Source organism: Amblyomma americanum, chromosome 1 (genome assembly GCF_052857255.1).
Source record: "Amblyomma americanum isolate KBUSLIRL-KWMA chromosome 1, ASM5285725v1, whole genome shotgun sequence".
In the NCBI taxonomy this organism is placed as follows: Eukaryota; Metazoa; Arthropoda; class Arachnida; order Ixodida; family Ixodidae; genus Amblyomma; species Amblyomma americanum.
Genome location: NC_135497.1, coordinates 460,787,776 through 460,807,186, shown reverse-complemented (window position 1 = coordinate 460,807,186; position 19,411 = coordinate 460,787,776). Strand labels below are relative to the sequence as shown.

Here is a 19,411-nt window from a genome sequence, read left to right as displayed (position 1 = left end):
AAGGCTTCTATGCTAAATCTGCAAATAGCACTCAATGAGCATGCAACTTCAGTGCACAAAGTGGTGGGACGAAACTTTTTTCGTTGGCATGTTCTTCTTAGTTTAAAACATTGCACATTGCCCCATCAAATAATACGTGCGCCACGATTCATATATATGAGTCATAATTTATAAACAAATTAATTGAACTGAGCAGTACCGGTTTTGGTTTCTGAGCACTGGGGTGCGTTATGGCGCAACTCCCAAGGAGGAGCAGCAAATCTGGTCACATGGGCCCCAGAAGTAGTGTGACAAACGACTGCTGCATCATCTGCTGCAATACATATTCTGTGCATTCCAGGGCCTTTTGAAATGCCGGCCAGTACTGGGATATGCCCTGGACCTGGTGCTACACGACGCCGAAAATGTCGGAAACGACGAGTCCAGCGACGATGTCACTGGTGTGCTGCGGTGGAGCTCTGCGCTGGAGTACGCTCCCGTGAGCGTTTTGTTGTCCATTCTATGATTCCCTTAAATAGTTACTTTATGATGGAGCTCTTGTATGTGTGACTTGCTTACTTGAATCGGACAATAGATGCCCCTTAGGTAGGACATTGCCAGCCTTGCAGCAGTAGCTCTATGCCTCTTGCTGGCGTAAAAATACCAGTCTTGCTCCAAAAATAGGCATATAATAGCACGTTATGCCCCAAGATTAAAATACAAGACTGATTGCCCAAATTGAAAGTTCTGATTCTATGCACTGAATGGGTATGCGGGGTCCTGGTGCTTTTTTCGAAGCTTTTGATATGCTCTGCGTTTGTTCCATCATGCATCTGCATAGAGCCTAACTGCCGGTTTCATTAAGCACTCGCTTACTAGTTTCAATCAGCTGCAGTGCAGTTCAGTTTGCATATGAATGGAAATAAAGCTCCAAACATCTCACTAAATGAGGCAAGGGCTACTACCTGAGCTTTGTTAAAAACTTCGAGCAAGAAAATGCAACACCACTAGATTTGCAACTACAACAAAAGAAAACACACAAAAAAAGCTTCCCTCTCCCTCTCACCCCCTTCTCAAGAGCAGGACTTTGTAATCTCTGTGTAGTGCATGGTTTATTTCTTTCACAGTCTGAAAAAATAAGCCGAAGCGTATGAGTTCCAAGCAGCAACAAAACAAATGTCGGAGGTAGCACTCAGCCATGCTGCACAGCAAGTCATTCTCCAAATTTTTGAACTGCGTGATTAAAGCACGTGATTACAATGCGTGATTAAAATGCGGTCCTCGAAAGTTATGGCGGCACTACAGCATTGCGTGACTTGAGCCTTATGCGCCTGGATAGCTTGAATGGAGATCTAAAGGAGGTATAAAAAACCTGCTGCCGTTAGCAGTGCCGTTCATGCTATTAGAGGGGAGTGAGCACAATTTGTTAGCGGAGATATATATGAATATGGTTGAAGAGAAAGTATTATTTTCTTTACACAAGCAAAAACACTCGTGGAATGTTCATGATTTTTATGTATTCACTATAGGGTAGATGTCAGAAGGAAGCTGACTAACAGCCACAAACATCAGGTAGCACATGGCTATATAAGCATCACCAGCCACATTGAAAAGACAGCAAAATTGAACATGACATATTTGTCAGCAAGCAGTATGTGAACGAAGCTCTCTCCCATTAGGTCGGATATCCTGCTTTGAATGAGAAAAGCAGATATCTAAAGTGTGATGATAAACAGAAAGAAAGCAGCATTCTGGGAGCAAGGCACTCATCTTTCACCAAATTTCCCATAAAAAAGCTCAGAGCGGCACTGCTTATAAGTTTCCACGCAGGTAAAATGTTAAAAGGGCGATAAACTGCATGTGTAAAGCTGAGGGGCACTATTTTGAAGGTAACATGTTCGAGAGAAAATTCTGGTGTCATGTCATTACACTGTAGTACACTGCGTGTCGAGATACTCACTGGTGCTTGATGAGCCTGGAAACATCCCGAAGAGCTAAAAAGGTAACTTAAATTTAGAAGCCTCCAAGATCGCACGTGGAGGCTGTTTTGCAAGCAGGGCTTCGTTACCGTTATTAGCGAAGGAAATGCGCTTTTTAGCGTGGTCTCCTCCTTATAGAATTAGTCGAGGGATCAAACACATTATTATTAACTGCACTGGCATTGCCAATGCTGTAGTGTATTAGACGATGCACTGTCAAGACAAGTAAAAATATGTATTTTTTATAAAAGAAAATGTATTCATATTCTAAAATTGTGGCAGAAGTAACTGATATCGAAGCTTCTAAGTTTACTGTCTATTCAGCAAGTAAAGAAAACAGTAAGTTCAGAAATATATCAGTTCCAAACCAGCAAGGCAGTGTATGCCGCTGATTTGAAAAATGAAGACCATGAAATGAACAAGTTCAGGAAATATATTTTAGCAGATATTTCAGCGAATAATTGTCCTTGAAGATCGTTGTTTACAATTTGGACATATGCAACGGCCAGGGAAAAATTCTCAATGACGTTCACTGACGTTTTGCTTCGCTCCAATGTGTTGTGCAGGCGCAGCTGCGAGCGGTTCAGTATTGTGAGTAATTGCACCGAATTTATAGTCGCCACAGAGAGCCCACATTAAAAGTAGGATTTCTGCAAAGTATATATTAGCAATGTGAACATACGGTGAAATATCACATTTGCGAAGATACAGCTTTATAAAGGGCAACAAAAGTCACTGGAAACAAAGTTGACTCCTGGTATATATGAAACCTCGCAAAAGTATATTTAGATATATCTATAAGCCTCCAATAAATCTACATATCTCGCAATGAGAGATAGTAAACTTTACTATGCATAGAAACATAGACGATCACGGTAAGAACAAAATTATGATGTATTTGGGCCATGCTGCGGTCGCGACAGCAGCATATGCGTAGAACAGATGCAGAATGCCGTAATCGATACTAAAATGTATATTTTAGCTGCCTGCACAGTAGCAACAATTATTCAGCGCTCAAAATTTAAGAATGGTATTGCTTTGGTTCAAAAAGAAGTAAAAGGAGATAATAAAAAGAAAAAGGCAAATGAAAGCCACAGATAATTTGGCAAGTCGAAGTACCCAATATCCGTGTGTGTTGGGAGCGTTGCGTTGGCTAGAATTTCAATGAGCAACGTAGGTCGAAATGGGCTATTGATGTCCTTGTAATTTTCGTATTCGCAGAACTTTGATCATGATGCTAACTGTTACAATAAAGAGCAAAAAATTCTGTGGTTTTAAAAGTAATGAACTGATATATGTTTTCCTAATTAGCGTTTATGGACCTGAAGAAACAGAGCTTTTTTTACTTGCATTGGTTTTTTGCTGCTTTACTATCTTAAGGACAAAGTCTGTAAAAACTATATATCCATAAAGATTCAGAATTGAAATTCAGATGCTCTATAGACTCCACGGCCGCCACGAGATGCCGCAAAGAGCCTGCTCATCATCGAGATGGCCTTTAAGCTTGGTGCTCGGATGGGGCTCTTTGTGTTACATTACTCCGGATGCACGGGTGTTGCCATGAGATCCAGCCCAAGTTCAGAATGTCTGCTCCAAAATGTCCTTTAGAGCGTTAAACACATATTGTAGACGAAATGCAGCATGATTCCAGCACCCCCCATCCTTTTCTTCGGGAGTGCACGACAGTACGAAAAAAATTCTGTGGAAGGGGTGCTGAAGCCCCATAAGCCAACCCCCTGGCTATGCCTCTGATACACGCCTCGACCTCTTTGGAGAAGAATGTCAAAAATTTGGTACCCTCACCACATGTCTCACATTGCACAGAGACCTAACCCACTGGCCCCTGGTACACCTTCCTTTCTGTATGGGATGTTCCTGTGACCCACAGTTGTCAAAAGCAAACACACACAGGAATATTCTGGGTGTTCAAAAGTGGGCTTTACATATTTAAAAAGAATATCAAGAGCAGTGGACAAGTCATAACTGTAAATGGGTTATGCGGCCAGGTGGACACACAGGAAAATGACACCAATAGCTGTGTAATCGACAAATATTCGTGAACTTTTATTTACTGCAGTTTGTGTGCATATATAACTAAAACGTTGGAAGCAGTGCGATTCAGACTATTCCATTAAGTACAGTTTTAGTAACATGCCTTTGTCGAGGGATATGCACGAATAAAATTGTAACCTAAACACTGCTACCGTACCAGTGCAGCATAAGCAAAAGTGTGAGGACCGAAGGCGATGCGATGGAAGAGTTTCTTTGATGTTTGATTGTGATGTACTGTCCACACTCGCTATGCAGTGAATTGGTTTGGAGATATGCAGTAAACTTTCACGTTTGCGCAGTAATAAAATGATTCACTTTGTACATTCGTGGAAGAATTGTGCAATGTTTACGCTATGCTGTGTAAATTGTTCAACCCGGCGAAAGCTGCATGTGATGTGGTTGTATAAATGCAACACCTTTCCCAGACGTGGAAGCATAACTAGCACTGCATTGCGGTAAGCTTTTGCTGATTTTAAGGGTTTGGGATGTATAATGTAAACATGATAGCCAGATAACCGTTTAAAAAATATCTTCGATTTGTGTCCGAAATGTATATACTCTATGCTTGGAGCTGTTCATTGCCATTGCGAGTAAGCGAAAATAATAATGGCATCATGAATAAGTTTGAGGCTCACAAAACTGAAAAAAATGTCAATTTTTTTTGTTGAGGACTGCTTGTTTGCTCCAAGTGACGTGGCAAGAATCCACCAAATGAGGTTTAAAAATAGCCTTGCGGCATAATTCAGCTTTTATCACAAACAACTTTTAAGAACCAGAAGTACCGTGTGCAGCAGCAGCTAATTATTTGTGATCTCAAGTTGAGTGATTTTCTGCTGAATAAAGACTTGCAGCTCAAGGTGGCTTACTTTGGTTTCACAGCTCGGGTGAACAGCGGTGGCGATCGAAGGAAGACCCTGTGTGAAACGCCCAACTACACGCCCCCGAGGTGTTGGCCAAAAAGAGGCACAGCTTCGAGGTCGACCTGTGGTCTATCGGCTGTATTCTGTGAGTGTTACAGTCCACCAGATGTCCACAAACATTTGGTTCTTCTAACTCTATGCCCCAGAATTCAATAAGCGGATTATGCTCCAAACCGTCTGACACACCCGCTATTACATTGTCCCATGAAGGAATATTTTCCCTCCTCCTTAATTTAGATACAAAAAAGTCTTCCGGTCCTGATTCTATTCCTAATGAGTTCCTAAGAAGATACGCGGAATGGATCGCAAAATATTTAATTATCATATTCAATGCATCACTGAAGCAACATTCCTTGCCAAATGACTGGCTGCAGGCTAGGATAGTTCCAGTACACAAATCTGGAAGCAAGCACGTTCCCGACAATTACAGACCTATTTCTATCACCTGCTCCTGTTGCAAGATGCTTGAGCACGTCGTGGCAAACTGCTTATTCAAATATCTTGAAGACACGAACAAACTAAATCCCAATCAACATGGTTTCAGGCGGAAGCTCTCTACTGTTACCCAACTTGTTGAAACACTGCATGATTTTTCAAAAGCCTTAAACAACAGAGACCAAGTGGATGCAGTTTGCCTAGACATGTCTAAAGCATTCGACCGTGTACCCCATGATGAACTTCTTAACAGGCTCATTGACTTAGGCATAAACACAGATATTGTGTACTGGATTAAAGCTTACCTTACTAATAGAACCCAGTATGTGGAGGTAGACGGTGCGAAATCTGACGTCCTGGGTGTACCCTCAGGTGTCCCTCAGGGGTCTGTGCTGGGGCCCATATTATTTTTATGCTATGTTAACAACATCGCAGTATCACTTCCTCCTCAAATAACAGTCCGGCTATTTGCGGATGACTGTTTAATATACTCAATCATATCAAAGCCAGAAGACCAGCTGACATTAAATTTGGCGTTGAACTCCATTAATCAATGGTGCGCAGCTTCTAGAATGAAAATTAATTATACGAAAACATCATATATTACACTGACAAACAAAACCAAAAATATTTTTTCATTTGGTTATGAAATAGATGGGCGGAATATAACATGTGTCAACTCCTTTAAGTATTTAGGTGTCACTATATCATCTAATCTAAGTTGGAATTTACATATTGACAACATATGTTCAAAAGCTGAAACTAAGTTGTGGTACCTTAGAAGAAAACTGAAACTTGCATCCACAAAAGCAAAACTAACTGCCTATCTCGCGCTGGTACGTCCGACACTGGAATATGCAAGCGTCATATGGGATCCGTATCAGTCAAATCAAACGTATAAGATTGAAAAAGTTCAAAGAAGGGCCGCCAGGTTCATTCTGTCAAAATATAGATATACTGATTCCGTGACTGACATGCTGCAAGAATTACAACTTCCTTCACTGTCGAAACGAAGGAAGATCGCCAGGCTAAAATTTCTTTATCTTTTGCGCAATAATCACTTCAACTTAAACACAAGCTGCTATTTGCAACAGCGTTCGTGTCGCCCTGTAAGAAGCTCCCAGTTACCAGATTACACCCATGATGGCCCGTATTAACTGTTTTAAATACTCCTTTTTCCCCAGAACAATAACAGAGTGGAATTCCCTGCCTCAGACCTTTCTGCAAATAGACAATCTCTCCCAATTTGAAAATTGCTTGTACCGTCACTTACCTGAATAGACATCCTTGTAATTTTGTTTTTCTTTTCATACGTTTTGTTTCCCTACTGCTATTTTATGGTTGTAAGCTAAAATATTTACCCGCTAGCGTTTGTGCTTTAGGTCTGTATCTGCAGTGCAGGACAGCTGTGTTGCGATGACTGTCGTTTTCAATTTGACTATTTTGAATTGTGCACTGTTCATACTTGTGGCTGTGTGACATAACTTACATATGTATCTGTTTTCACCCTGTAACGGCCTACGGCTGAGAGTATCAATAAATAAATAAATAAATAAATAAATAAGTTGACTCGGGAGTGGGGACATTTCATGCGGCCACTTGCCGGTAACACTAGCACAAAGCAACATGGCTGAAGTATTGGTATCAGTGTCTTAGTATAGAGGTAGTATTGTAGGCTCACCGCAGTCACCCCTAGGCTGTCACGTTTCAGTTCCTCTCTAGTTATGTGTGTATAGGGCCGTGGAGCACACATTTCAAGGGATGCACATTGGTAAAATAATTGGCCGTGGCTTAGCTTGGCTAACCCTGGAATTCAATGAAAAGCAAGCATGCTTGCTAAGTGACTGTGGCTCGTCCCAGGCAGGTGCGCTGCACTGACGCGACAGCCGTTCTATACACACCCGCACAACCACTTGGCCATGATGTGGTATCACATGGTCTTAGGACACCCCCATCAGATGTCATCACTTGGCTTCACATGACCCCATCGGATGTTCTTAAGGTCAGTGGTCAAAAGTCAACTAATGGTCGTTGGTCAAGGTCAGGGGTCGAGGGTTCGACACCATCAATAACACATTGATCATACACAGCTAATGTGGTTGGGCTCAAGGTCGTTCGTCATTCTCCAGCCTACGCGAAGACTGCTCTAACGTAGTGAAGCTTTCCGCTTAAAAAAATGATGGCCGATTTGCGTAGTTGCACCAGTGTGAATTAGTTGCACTAGCAGGTCACTTTTTCTTTGGTTCTGGTGTTCAGATCCAGAGTTCATGAAGAGCAGTTGTTCAGATAGTGGTAATGCATTAATGTTCACATATGCGTAATTTGTCATTATCTGCATTCATAGATCCCTGGGGCTCTTTCTATCACTCCTGGTGCAGTAGTGGAGCACTCATGTGATGCACCACTGCCCTTCTATGGCAGGGGCAGCCATCGGTGGGTCTTGGGTTCCTACGGTTGGGTTGCAATCCAGTTTACTCTTTCTGATCTGCCACTCACGATTAATCAATCTGCTGCCTGGCATTGTGGGCACGCTGTTTGCCTGCCCACCAATAAGTGGGCAGGTGAGCAGCCTGCCATGAAACCGGCTTCAGACACACACACAATGACTAAATGCAGTGAATGGCCACTATAAGTGCTAGCACACTCAAACACTCGTGTTCGAAGCAGAACCTCATTTGGCATAATTTAGCCTCCACAAAAGAGCTTTTCATACCTTGAAGGGCAGCTTATAGCAGCTTAGTATAGGGGGCCCCAAGTCATGAGGCCCCATACTCTAAAATTTCCTTTGACCTTGTCAGTGTTCACATGCACTGTGCCAGGCAGATCCGGCTGAGTCAACCTGTAGCCATTGCAGCCGGGCTGGCTCAGCCCGAGCCGACGGTCGCTTAGCCAGACAGCCTAATGCAACATGAGCCCGACAGGTGGTTTTCAAGCTGACATGTCTGCTCGACCCGATTTTTTCGGGCTCATGTAAATGCCCAACACTTCTCTCACAGTGTACTCTCTCTCCCACCCTGTACCGCATATCTAGGCGGCATATTGTTGCATATCATCATGAATGCCATTAGTGAGCTGGATGAACACTCTTTATCAACCGCTAGGTCTTTATATTTATCGCCAGTGGGGAGAAAGGGGCACCTGGTGGTGTTTATTTGTTCCACTTTGTGCAAACAGGCAATGACTTTTAATATCATGTGATCATTCCACTGTACACATCGATGACATTTTCTTCTTACTAGTTGGCGTCATATTGTCCGATAAGGTTTTTGGGGCTTTTCTTTTGCCATTGCATATTGAAATTATTCTTGACCATACCTTAGTATCTCTGTCAAACTTGCGTAGAAGTGAATTTTTGAAGTGCTGAGCGTAACTGGATTCTGTGTGGTTGTAGATTATGTTAGCAGCAAAATTTGATGTGGTTTGAGAGTCTGTCCTTCACAACCGGATACTTTACTTACAAGCTTCATGCATTTGCACCTTTGAATTTCGTCTATTTCTCAAAAGAAAAAAAAATGCTCCGACTGCCCTTGAACGAGGCTTCTCTGCAAAATCTGCAAATAGCACTCAATGAGCATGCAACTTCAGTGCACAAAGTGGTGGAGACGAAACTTTTTTCGTTGGCATGTTCTTAGTTTCAAACATTGCATATTGCCCCAATAAATGATATGTGCACCACGATTCATATATATGAGTGATAATTTATAATCAAATTATTTTAACTGAGCAGTATCGGTTTTGGTTTCTGAGTGCTGGGGTGCGTTATGGTGCCACTCCCAAGGAGGAGCAGCAAACCTGGTCACGTGGGCTCCAGAAAAAGTGTGACAAAAGGACCGCTGCATCATCTGCTCCCCTACACATTCTGTGCATTCCAGGGCCTTTTGAAATACCGGCCAGGACAGGGATATGCGCTGGTCCTGGAGCAACACCACGCCGAAAATGGCAGAAACGACGAGTCTAGCGATGATGTCACTCGTGTGCTGCGGTGGAGCTCTTTGCTGGAGTATGCTCCCGTGAGCCTTTTGTCATCCATTTTGTGATTCACTTAAATTGTGATTTCATGTTGGAGCTCTGGTATGTGTGACCTGCTAGCTTGAATCGCACAATAGGTGCCCCTTAGGTAGGAGATGGCCAGTGTTGCAGCAGTGACTCTATGCCTCCTGCTGGCGTAAAAATACCAGTATTACTCCACAAATAGGCATATATTAACACGTTATGCCACAAGATTAAAATACCAGAATGATTGCCAAAAATGAACGTTCAGATTCTATGCACTGAATAGATATGCGTGGCCCTGGTGCTTTTTTTGAAGCTTTCGATATGCTCCTCGTTTGTTCCATCATGCATCCGTATAGAGCCTAACTGCCGGTTTCATTAAGCACTCGCTTACTAGTTTCAATCATCCACAGTGCAGTTCAGTTTGCAAATGAATCGAAATAAAACTCGAAACATCTCACTAAATGAGGCAAGGGCTACTACCTGAGCTTTGTTAAAACTCCGAGCAAGAAAATCCAACACCACTAGATTTGCAACTACAACAAAAGAAAACACACAGGATTAAAAAAAAAGCTTCTCTCCCCCTCTCACCCCCTTCTCAAGAGCAGGACTTCGTAATCCCTGTGTAGTGCATGGCTTATTTCTTTCACAGTCTGAAAAATAATCCGAAGCGTATGAGATCCAAGCAGCAACAAAATAAATGTCGGAGGTAGCAGTCAGCCATGCTGCACAGCAAATCATTCTCCAGAGTTTTGCACTGCGTGATTAAAGCACGTGATTACAATGCGTGATTAAAACGTGGTCCTTGAAAGTTATGGCGGCACTGCAGCATTGCGTGACTTGAGCCTTATGTGCCTTGATAGCCTGAATGGAGATCTAAAGGAGGTATAAAAAACCTACTGCCGTTAGCAGTGCTGTTTATGCTACTAGAGGGGAATGAGCACAATTTGTTAGCGGAGATATATCTGAAGATGGTGGAACAGAAAGTATTCTTTTTACACACGCAAAAACACTCGTGGAATGTTCATGATTTTTATGTATTCACTATAGGGTAGATGTCAGAAGGAAGCTAACTAACAGACACAAACATCAGGTAGCACATGGCTATTTAAGCATCACCAACCACATTTAAAAGACAACAAAAAAGAACATGACACATTTGTCAGCAAGCAGTATGTGAACGAAGCTCTCTCCCATTATGTCGGATATCCTGCTTTGAATGAGAAAAGCAGATATCTAAAGTGTGATGATAAACAGAATGAAAGCAGCATTCTGGGAGCAAGGCACTCATCTTTCACCAAATTTCACTTAAAGAGCTCTGAGCGGCACTGCTTATAAGTTTCCACGCAGTTAAAATTGAAAAAGGGCGAACAACTGCACGTGTAAATCTGAGGGGCACTATTTTGAAGGTAACATGTTCGAGAGAAAATTCTGGTGTCATGTCATTACACTGTAGTACACTTCGCTGCGAGATACTAACTGGTGCTTGATGAGCCTGGAAACACATCCCGAACAGCTTAAAAGGTACCTTAAATTTAGAAGCCTCCCGGATTGCACGAGGAGGCTGTTTCGCAAGCAGGGCTTCGTTTTCGTTATTAGCGAAGGAAATGCGCATTTTAACGTGGTCTCCTTCTTAAAGAAATAGTCGAGGGATCAAATACATTATTAATAACTGCACTGGCATTGCCAATGATGTTGTGTATTAGACGATGCACTGTAAAGACAAGTAAAAATATGTATTTTTTCATAACAGAATATATTCTTATATTCTAAAATTGTGGCAGAAGTAACTCATATCGAAGCTTCTAAGTTTACTGTCTATTCAGCAAGTAAAGAAAACAGTAAGTTCAGAATTATATCAGTTCGAAACCAGCAAGGCAGTGTATGCCGCTGATTTGAAAAATGAAGACCAAGAAATGAACAAGTTCAGGAAATATATTTTAGCAAATATTTCAGCGAATAATTGTCCTTCAAGAACCTTGTTTACAATTTCTACATATGCAACGGCCAGGGAAAAATTCTCAATGACGTTCACTGACGTTTTGCTTCGTTCCAATGTGTTGTGCAGGCGCAGCTGCCAGCGGTTCAGTATTGTGAGTAATTGCACCGAATTTATAGTCGCCACAGAGAGCCCATACTAAAAGTATGATTTCTGCAAAGTATATATTAGCAATGTGAACATACGGTGGAATATCACATTTGCGAAGATACAGCTTTATAAAGGGCAACAAAAGTCACTGGAAAAAAAGTTGACTGCTGGTATATATGAAACCTCGCAAAAGTATATTTAAATATATCTATAACCCTCCAATAAATCTACATATCTCGCAATGAGAGATAGTAAACTTTACTATGCATAGAAAAAAAGACGATCCCGGTAAGAACACAATTATGATGTATTTGGGCCATGCTGTGGTCGCGACAGCAGCATATGTGTAGAATAGACGCAGAGTGCAGTAATCGATACTAAAATGTATATTTTGGCTGCCTGCACAGTAGCAACAATTATTCAGCACTCAAAATTTAAGAATGGTATTGCTTTGGTTCAAAAAGAAGTAAAAGGAGATAATAAAAAGAAAAAGACCAATGAAAGCCACAGATGATTTAGCAAGTCGAAGTACCCAATATCCGTGTGTGTTGGGAACGTTGCGTTGGCTAGAATTTCAATGAGCAACGTAGGTCGAAATGGGCTATTGATGTCCTTGTAATTTTCGTATTCGCATAACTTTGATCATGATGCTATCTGTTACAATAAAGAGCAAAAAGTTCTGTGGTTTTAAAAGTAATGAACTGGTATGTGTTTTCCTAATTAGCGTTTATGGACCTGAAGAAACAGAGCTTCTTTCACTTGCATTTGTTTTTTGCTGCTTTACTATCTTAAGGACAAAGTTTGTAAAAAATATATATCCATAAAGTTTCAGAATTGAAATTCAGATGCTCTGTAGACTCCACGGCCGCCACGAGATGCCGCAAAGAGTCTGCTCATCATCGAGATGGCCTTTAAACTTGGTGCTCAGATGGGGCTCTTTGGGTTACATTACTCCTGATGCACGGGTGTTGCCATGAGATCCAGCCCAAGTTCACAATGTCTGCTCCAAAATGTCCTTTCGAGCGTTAAACACATATTGTAGACGAAATGCAGCATGATTCCGGCACCCCCCATCATTTTCTTCAGGAGTGCACGACAGTACGAAAAAAATTCTGTGGAAGGGGTGCTGAAGCCCCATAAGCCAACCCCCTGGCTATGCCTCTGATACACGCCTCGACCTCTTTGGAGAAGAATGTCAAAAATTTGGTACCCTCACCACATGTCTCACATTGCACAGAGACCTAACCCACTGGCCCCTGGTACACCTTCCTTTCTGTATGGGATGTTCCTGTGACCCACAGTTGTCAAAAGCAAACACACACAGGAATATTCTGGGTGTTCAAAAGTGGGCTTTACATATTTAAAAAGAATATCAAGAGCAGTGGACAAGTCATAACTGTAAATGGGTTATGCGGCCAGGTGGACACACAGGAAAATGACACCAATAGCTGTGTAATCGACAAATATTCGTGAACTTTTATTTACTGCAGTTTGTGTGCATATATAACTAAAACGTTGGAAGCAGTGCGATTCAGACTATTCCATTAAGTACAGTTTTAGTAACATGCCTTTGTCGAGGGATATGCACGAATAAAATTGTAACCTAAACACTGCTACCGTACCAGTGCAGCATAAGCAAAAGTGTGAGGACCGAAGGCGATGCGATGGAAGAGTGTGTGGTGTTTGATCGTGATGTACTGTCACACTCGCTATGCAGTGAATTGGTTTGGAGATATGCAGTAAACTTTCACGTTTGCGCAGTAATAAAATGATTCACTTTGTACATTCGTGGAAGAATTGTGCAATGTTTACGCTATGCGGTGTAAATTGTTCAATCCGGCGAAAGCTGCATGTGATGTGGTTGTAGAAATGCAACACCTTTCCCAGACGTGGAAGCATAACTAGCACTGCATTCCGGTAAGCTTTTGCTGATTTTAAGGGTTTTGGTTGCATAATGTAAACATGATAGCCAGATAACCGTTTGAAAAATATGTTCGATTTGGGTCCGAAATGTATATACTCTATGCTTGGAGCGGTTCAATGCCATAGCGAGTAAGCGAAAATAATGATGGCATGAATAAGTTCGAGGCTTACAAAACGGAAAAAAATGTCGATTTTCTTGTTGGAGACTGCTTCGTTTGCCCTAAGTGACGGAACAATCCACCATGCGAGGTTTAAAAATAGCCTTGCGGCATAATTCAGCTTTTATCACAAGCAACTTTTAAGAACCAGAAGTACCGTGTGCAGCAGCAGCTAATTAATTGTGATCTCAATTTGAGTGATTTGCTGCTGAATGAACACTTGCAGCTCAAGGTGGCTTACTTTGGCTTCGCAGCTCGGGTGAACAGCGGTGGCTATCGAAGGAAGACCCTGTGTGAAACGCCCATCTACATTGCCCCCTAGGTATTGGCAAAAAAGAGGCACAGCTTCGAGGTCGACGTGTGGTCTAACGGCTGTGTTCTGTGAGTGTTACAGGACATCAGAGGCCCGCAAACATTTGGGTCTTATGGAAGCTGACTCGGGAGTGGAGACAATTCATGCGGCCGCTTGCCGGTAACACTAGCACTAAGCAGCATGACAGAAGCATTGGTATCAGTGTCTTAGTATAGCGGTAGTGTTCTAGACCCACCGCAATCACTCCATGGCTGTCACGTTTCAGTTCCTCTCTAGTTATATCCATATTGGGCCGTTGAACACACATTTCAAGGGATCCACAGTGGTAAAAAATTGGCCGTGGTTTAACTTGGCTAACCCATGAATTCAGTGAAAAGCAAGCATGCTTGCTAAGTGACTGTTGATCGTCCCAGGCAGGTCTGCTGCACTGATGCTACAGCCGTTCTTTAGATACCCACACGACCACTTGGCCATGACATGTTACCACATGGTCTTAGGACACCCCATCAGATGTCATCAAGTGGCTTCACATGACCCCATCGGATGTTTAAGGTTGTAGGGATTGATTTGGGGAGATAAAAACGTTCTCCCCACTCAATCGCGGCTGACACAGTTCAAAGCCGCCCAGACCCCACCCCGTGATCGTGTACGCTTCCGAGCGCTCGCCGACCACTGCGGGCCTTGCTCTGAGGGAACAAAGGAACGACACACTGGCTGACATAAACAGGCATTTATTGCTACAGCAACAATAACGCCAGCTAGCAACAAGCTACGCTAATGAATCAAGGTGTGTCCGACTCACCAGCGAGGTTTCCGAGCGAATGTTCGCCCGTGCTTGGGCAAGGGACATATACTCCGAAGGCCGGACGGGACGAGTACGGGAGCCTGTCTCCCCGTCGCTTCCTCGCCCCTCCGACGAAGAGCGGAGACGCGAGCGACACGTCCGCTCGCGCCGACGATCCCAGCCGAAGAACAATCTCCCGCGCATGGGCTTCAGCAGTTTCCCGCGCAGGACGCTGGCGCCCTCTCTTGCCAGTTTATGTACCTGACAAGGGAATGCGCTCATCCTCGGGATGAGACTGCTGCTGCACGGTGCCTCCCAAGAAAGCAAACACAAGGGGCTGCAGGGCAGGTCCCCACAAGGTCAGTAGTCAAAAGTGAACTAATGGTCGTGGGTCAAGGTCAGGGTACGAGGGTTCGACACCATCAATAACACATATGATCATACACTGCTAATGTGGTTGGGCTCAAGGTCGTTCGAGGTGATTCTCCAACCTACGCGATGACTGCTTTATCTAACGTAGGGAAGCTTTTCGCTTAAAAAAATGATGGCCGATTTGCGTAGTTGGGCCAATGTGACTTAGTTGCACTAGCAGGTCACTCTTTCTTTTGGTTCCGGTGTTCAGATCCAGAGTTCGTGAATAGCAGTTGTTCAGATAGTGGTAATGCGTTAATGTCCATATATGCGGAATTGGTCATTATCTACATTCATAGATTTCTGGGACTCTATCACACCTGGTGCAGTAGTGGAGCACTCAAGCGATGCACCACTGCCCTTCGATGGCAGGGGCTGCCATCAGTGGGACTTTGATTCCTACGGTAGGGTTGCAATTCAGTTTGCTCTTTCCGATCAGCCCCTCACGATTAATCAATTTGCTGTCTGGCAATATGGGCACGCTGCTTGCCTGCCCACCACTAAGTGGGCAAGTGAGCAGCCTGCCACGAAACCGGCTTCACATGCACACACGCACGCGCACGTACGCACGCACACGCGCACACACACACACGCGAGTGCGTGCCACTAAATGTGGTGAATGGCTATAAGTGCTAGCGCACTAAAACACACACGTTCGAAGCAGAACCTCATTTGGCATAATTTAGCCTCCACAAAAGAGCTTTTCATTACTTGCAGGGCAGCTTAGAGCAGCTTGGAATAAGGGGCCCCAAGTCATGAGGGCCCATACTCTAATATTTCCTTTTACCTTGTCAGCGTTCACATGCACCGTGCCAGGCAGATCCGTCTGAGTCAACCTCTAACCCTTGCAGCCGGGCTGGCTCATCCCAACCCGATGGTTGCTTATCCAGACAACCTAATGTAACATGAGCCCGACAGGCGGTTTTCAAGCTGACATGTCTACTCGACCCTATTTTTTCGGGCTCATGTAAATGCCCAATACGTCTCACAGTGTACTCTCTCCCCACCCTGTACTGCATATCTAGGCGGCATATTGTTGCATTTCATCATGAATGGCATTAGTGAGCTTGATGAACACTCTTTATCAACCGCTACGTCTTTATATTTATCGCCAGTTTGGAGAAAGTGGCACCTGGTGGTGTTTAATTGTTCCACTTTGTGCAAACATGCAATGACTTTTATATCATGTGATCATTCCACTGTACACATTGATGACACTTTTCTTCTTACTAGTTGGCTGCATATTGTCCGATAAGGTTTTTGGGACTTTTCTTTTGCCATTGCATATTGAAATTATTCTTGACCATACCTTAGTATCTCAGTCAATATTGCGTAGAAGTGAATTTCTGAAGTGCTGAGCATAACTGGATTCTGTGTGGTTGTAGATTATGTTAGCAGCAAAATTTGCTCTGGTTTGAGAGTCTGTCCTTCACAGCTGGATGCTTTACTTACAAGCTTCGTGCATTTGCACCTTTGAATTTCGTCAATTTCTCACAACAAGAAAAAAAATACTCCAACTGCCCTTGAACAAGGCTTCTCTGCAAAATCTGCAAATACACTCAATGAGCATGCAACTTCAGTGCACAAAGTGGTGGAGACGAAACATTTTTCGTTGGCATGTTCTTAGTGTCAAACATTGCATAATGCCCCAATAAATATGTGCACCACGATTCATATATATGAGTGATAATTTATAATCAATTTATTTTAACTGAGCAGTATCGGTTTTGGTTGCTGAGTGCTGGCGTGCGTTATAGCGCAACTCCCAAGGAGGAGCAGCAAACCTGGTCACGTGGGCTCCAGAAATAGTGTGACAAAAGGACTGCTGCATCATCTGCTCCCCTACACATTCTGTGCATTCCAGGGTCTTTTGAAATAGCGGCCAGGACAGGGATATGCGCTAGTCCTGGAGCAACACGACGCCGAAAATGGCAGAAACGACGAGTCTAGCGATGATGTCACTGGTGTGCTGCGGTGGAGCTCTTTGCTGGAGTATGCTCCCGTGAGCCTTTTGTCATCCATTCTGTGATTCACTTAAATTGTGACTTCATGTTGGAGCTCTGGTATGTGTGACTCGCTTGCTTGAATCGGACAATAGATGCCCCTTAGGTAGGACAATGCCAGCGTTGTAGCAGTGGCTCTATGCCTCCTGCTGGCGTAAAAATACCAGTATTACTCTAAAAATAGGCTTGTATTAACAAGTTATGCCCCAAGAATAAAATACCAGAATGATTGCCCAAAATGAACGTTCAGACTCTATGCACTGAATGGATATGCGGGGCCGTGGTGTTTTTTTAGAAGCTTTCGATATGCTCCTCGTCTGTTCCATCATGCATCCGTATAGAGCCTAACTGCCGGTTTCATTAAGCACTCGCTTACTAGTTTCAATCATCCACAGTGCAGTTCAGTTTGCAAATGAATGGAAATAAAACTCGAAACATCTCACTAAATGAGGCAAGGGCTACTACCTGAGCTTTGTTAAAACTCCGAGCAAGAAAATCAAACACCACTAGATTTGCAACTACAACAAAAGAAGACACACAGGATTAAAAAAAAAGCTTCTCTCCCCCTCTCACCTCCTTCTCAAGAGCAGGACTTTGTAATCCCTGTGTAGTGCATGGCTTATTTCTTTCACAGTCTGAAAAAATAAGCCGAAGCGTATGAGATCCTAGCAGCAACAAAATAAATGTCGGAGGTAGCAGTCAACCATACTGCACTGCAAATCATTCTCCAAAGTTTTGCACTGCGTAATTAAAGCACGTGATTACAATGCGTGATTAAAACGTGGTCCTTGAAAGTTATGGCGGCACTGCAGCATTGCGTGACTTGAGCCTTATGTGCCTGGATAGCCTGAATGGAGATTTAAAGGAGGTATAAAAAACCTACTGCCGTTAGCAGTGCTGTTCATGCTATTAGAGGGGAATGAGCACAATTTGTTAGCGGAGATATATCTGAAGATGGTGGAACAGAAAGTATTCTTTTTACACACGCAAAAACACTCGTGGAATGTTCATGATTTTTATGTATTCACTATAGTGTAGACGTCAGAAGGAAGCTGACTAACAGACACAAACATATGGTAGCACATGGCTATATAAGCATCGCCAACCACATTGAAAAGACAACAAAATAGAACATGACATATTTGTCAGCAAGCAGTATGTGAACGAAGCTCTCTCCCATTATGTCGGATATCCTGCTTTGATTGAGAGAAGCAGATATCTAATGTGTGATGATAAACACAAAGAAAGCAGCATTCTGGGAGCAAGGCACTCATCGTTCACCAAATTTCACTTAAAAATGCTCTGAGCGGTACTGCTTATAATTTTCCACGCAGTTAAAATTGAAAAAGGGTGAACAACTGCATGTGTAAAGCTGAGGGGCACTATTTTGAAGGTAACATGTTCGAGAGAAATGTCGGGTGTCATGTCATTACACTGTAGTACAGTGCGCTGCGAGATACTAACTGCTGCTTGATGAGCCGAAACACATCCCGAACAGCTAAAAAGGTAACTTAAATTTAGAAGCCTCCCGGATTGCACGTGGAGGCTGTTTCGCAAGCAGGGCTTCGTTACCGTATTAGCGAAGGAAATGCGCTTTTTAGCGTGGTCTCCTCCTTATAGAATTAGTCGAGGGATCAAATACATTATTATTAACTGCACTGGCATTGCCAATGCTGTTGTGTATTAGACGATGCACTGTCAAGACAAGTAAAAATATGTATTTTTTCATAAAAGAATATATTCTCATATTCTAAAATTGTGGCAGAAGTAACTGATGTCGAAGCTTCTAAGTTTACTGTCTATTCAGCAAGTAAAGAAAACAGTAAGTTCAGAAATATATCAGTTCCAAACCAACAAGGCAGTGTATGCCGCTGATTTGAAAAATGAAGACCATGAAATGAACAAGTTCAGGAAATATATTTTAACAAATATTTCAGCGAATAATTGTCCTTGAAGATCGTTGTTTACAATTTGGACATATGCAACGGCCAGGGAAAAATTCTCAATGACGTTCACTGACGTTTTGCTTCGTTCCAATGTGTTGTGCAGGCGCAGCTGCCAGCGGTTCAGTATTGTGAGTAATTGCACCGAATTTATAGTCGCCACAGAGAGCCCACATTAAAAGTAGGATTTCTGCAAAGTATATATTAGCAATGTGACCATACGGTGAAATATCACATTTGCGAAGATACAGCTTTATAAAGGGCAACAAAAGTCACTGGAAACAAAGTTGACTCCTGGTATATATGAAACCTCGCAAAAGTATATTTAAATATATCTATAAGCCTCCAATAAATATACATATCTCGCAATGAGAGATAGTAAACTTTACTATGCATAGAAAAAAAGACGATCCCGGTAAGAACAAAATT

At 42.8% G+C, this 19,411-nt stretch overlaps 1 protein-coding gene across 5 annotated transcripts in view; it reads left to right on the top strand.

The window, feature by feature from the left end:
- The window catches only part of LOC144116031 (uncharacterized), a 73,831-nt gene that overhangs the window by 5,528 nt on the left and 48,892 nt on the right, over positions 1–19,411 (top strand). For 4 of the 5 annotated variants that reach the window (XM_077650691.1, XM_077650690.1, XM_077650689.1 and 1 more), the window contains exons 3-4: positions 341–478; positions 4,890–5,015. In XM_077650691.1, the coding sequence (XP_077506817.1) occupies positions 352–478; positions 4,890–5,015 (253 nt within the window). In that variant the 5' untranslated portion in view covers positions 341–351. Of the gene's footprint in view, positions 1–340; positions 479–4,889; positions 5,016–16,970; positions 17,039–19,411 lie in introns of those variants that run through there. The other variant, XM_077650693.1, reaches the window with a different exon arrangement.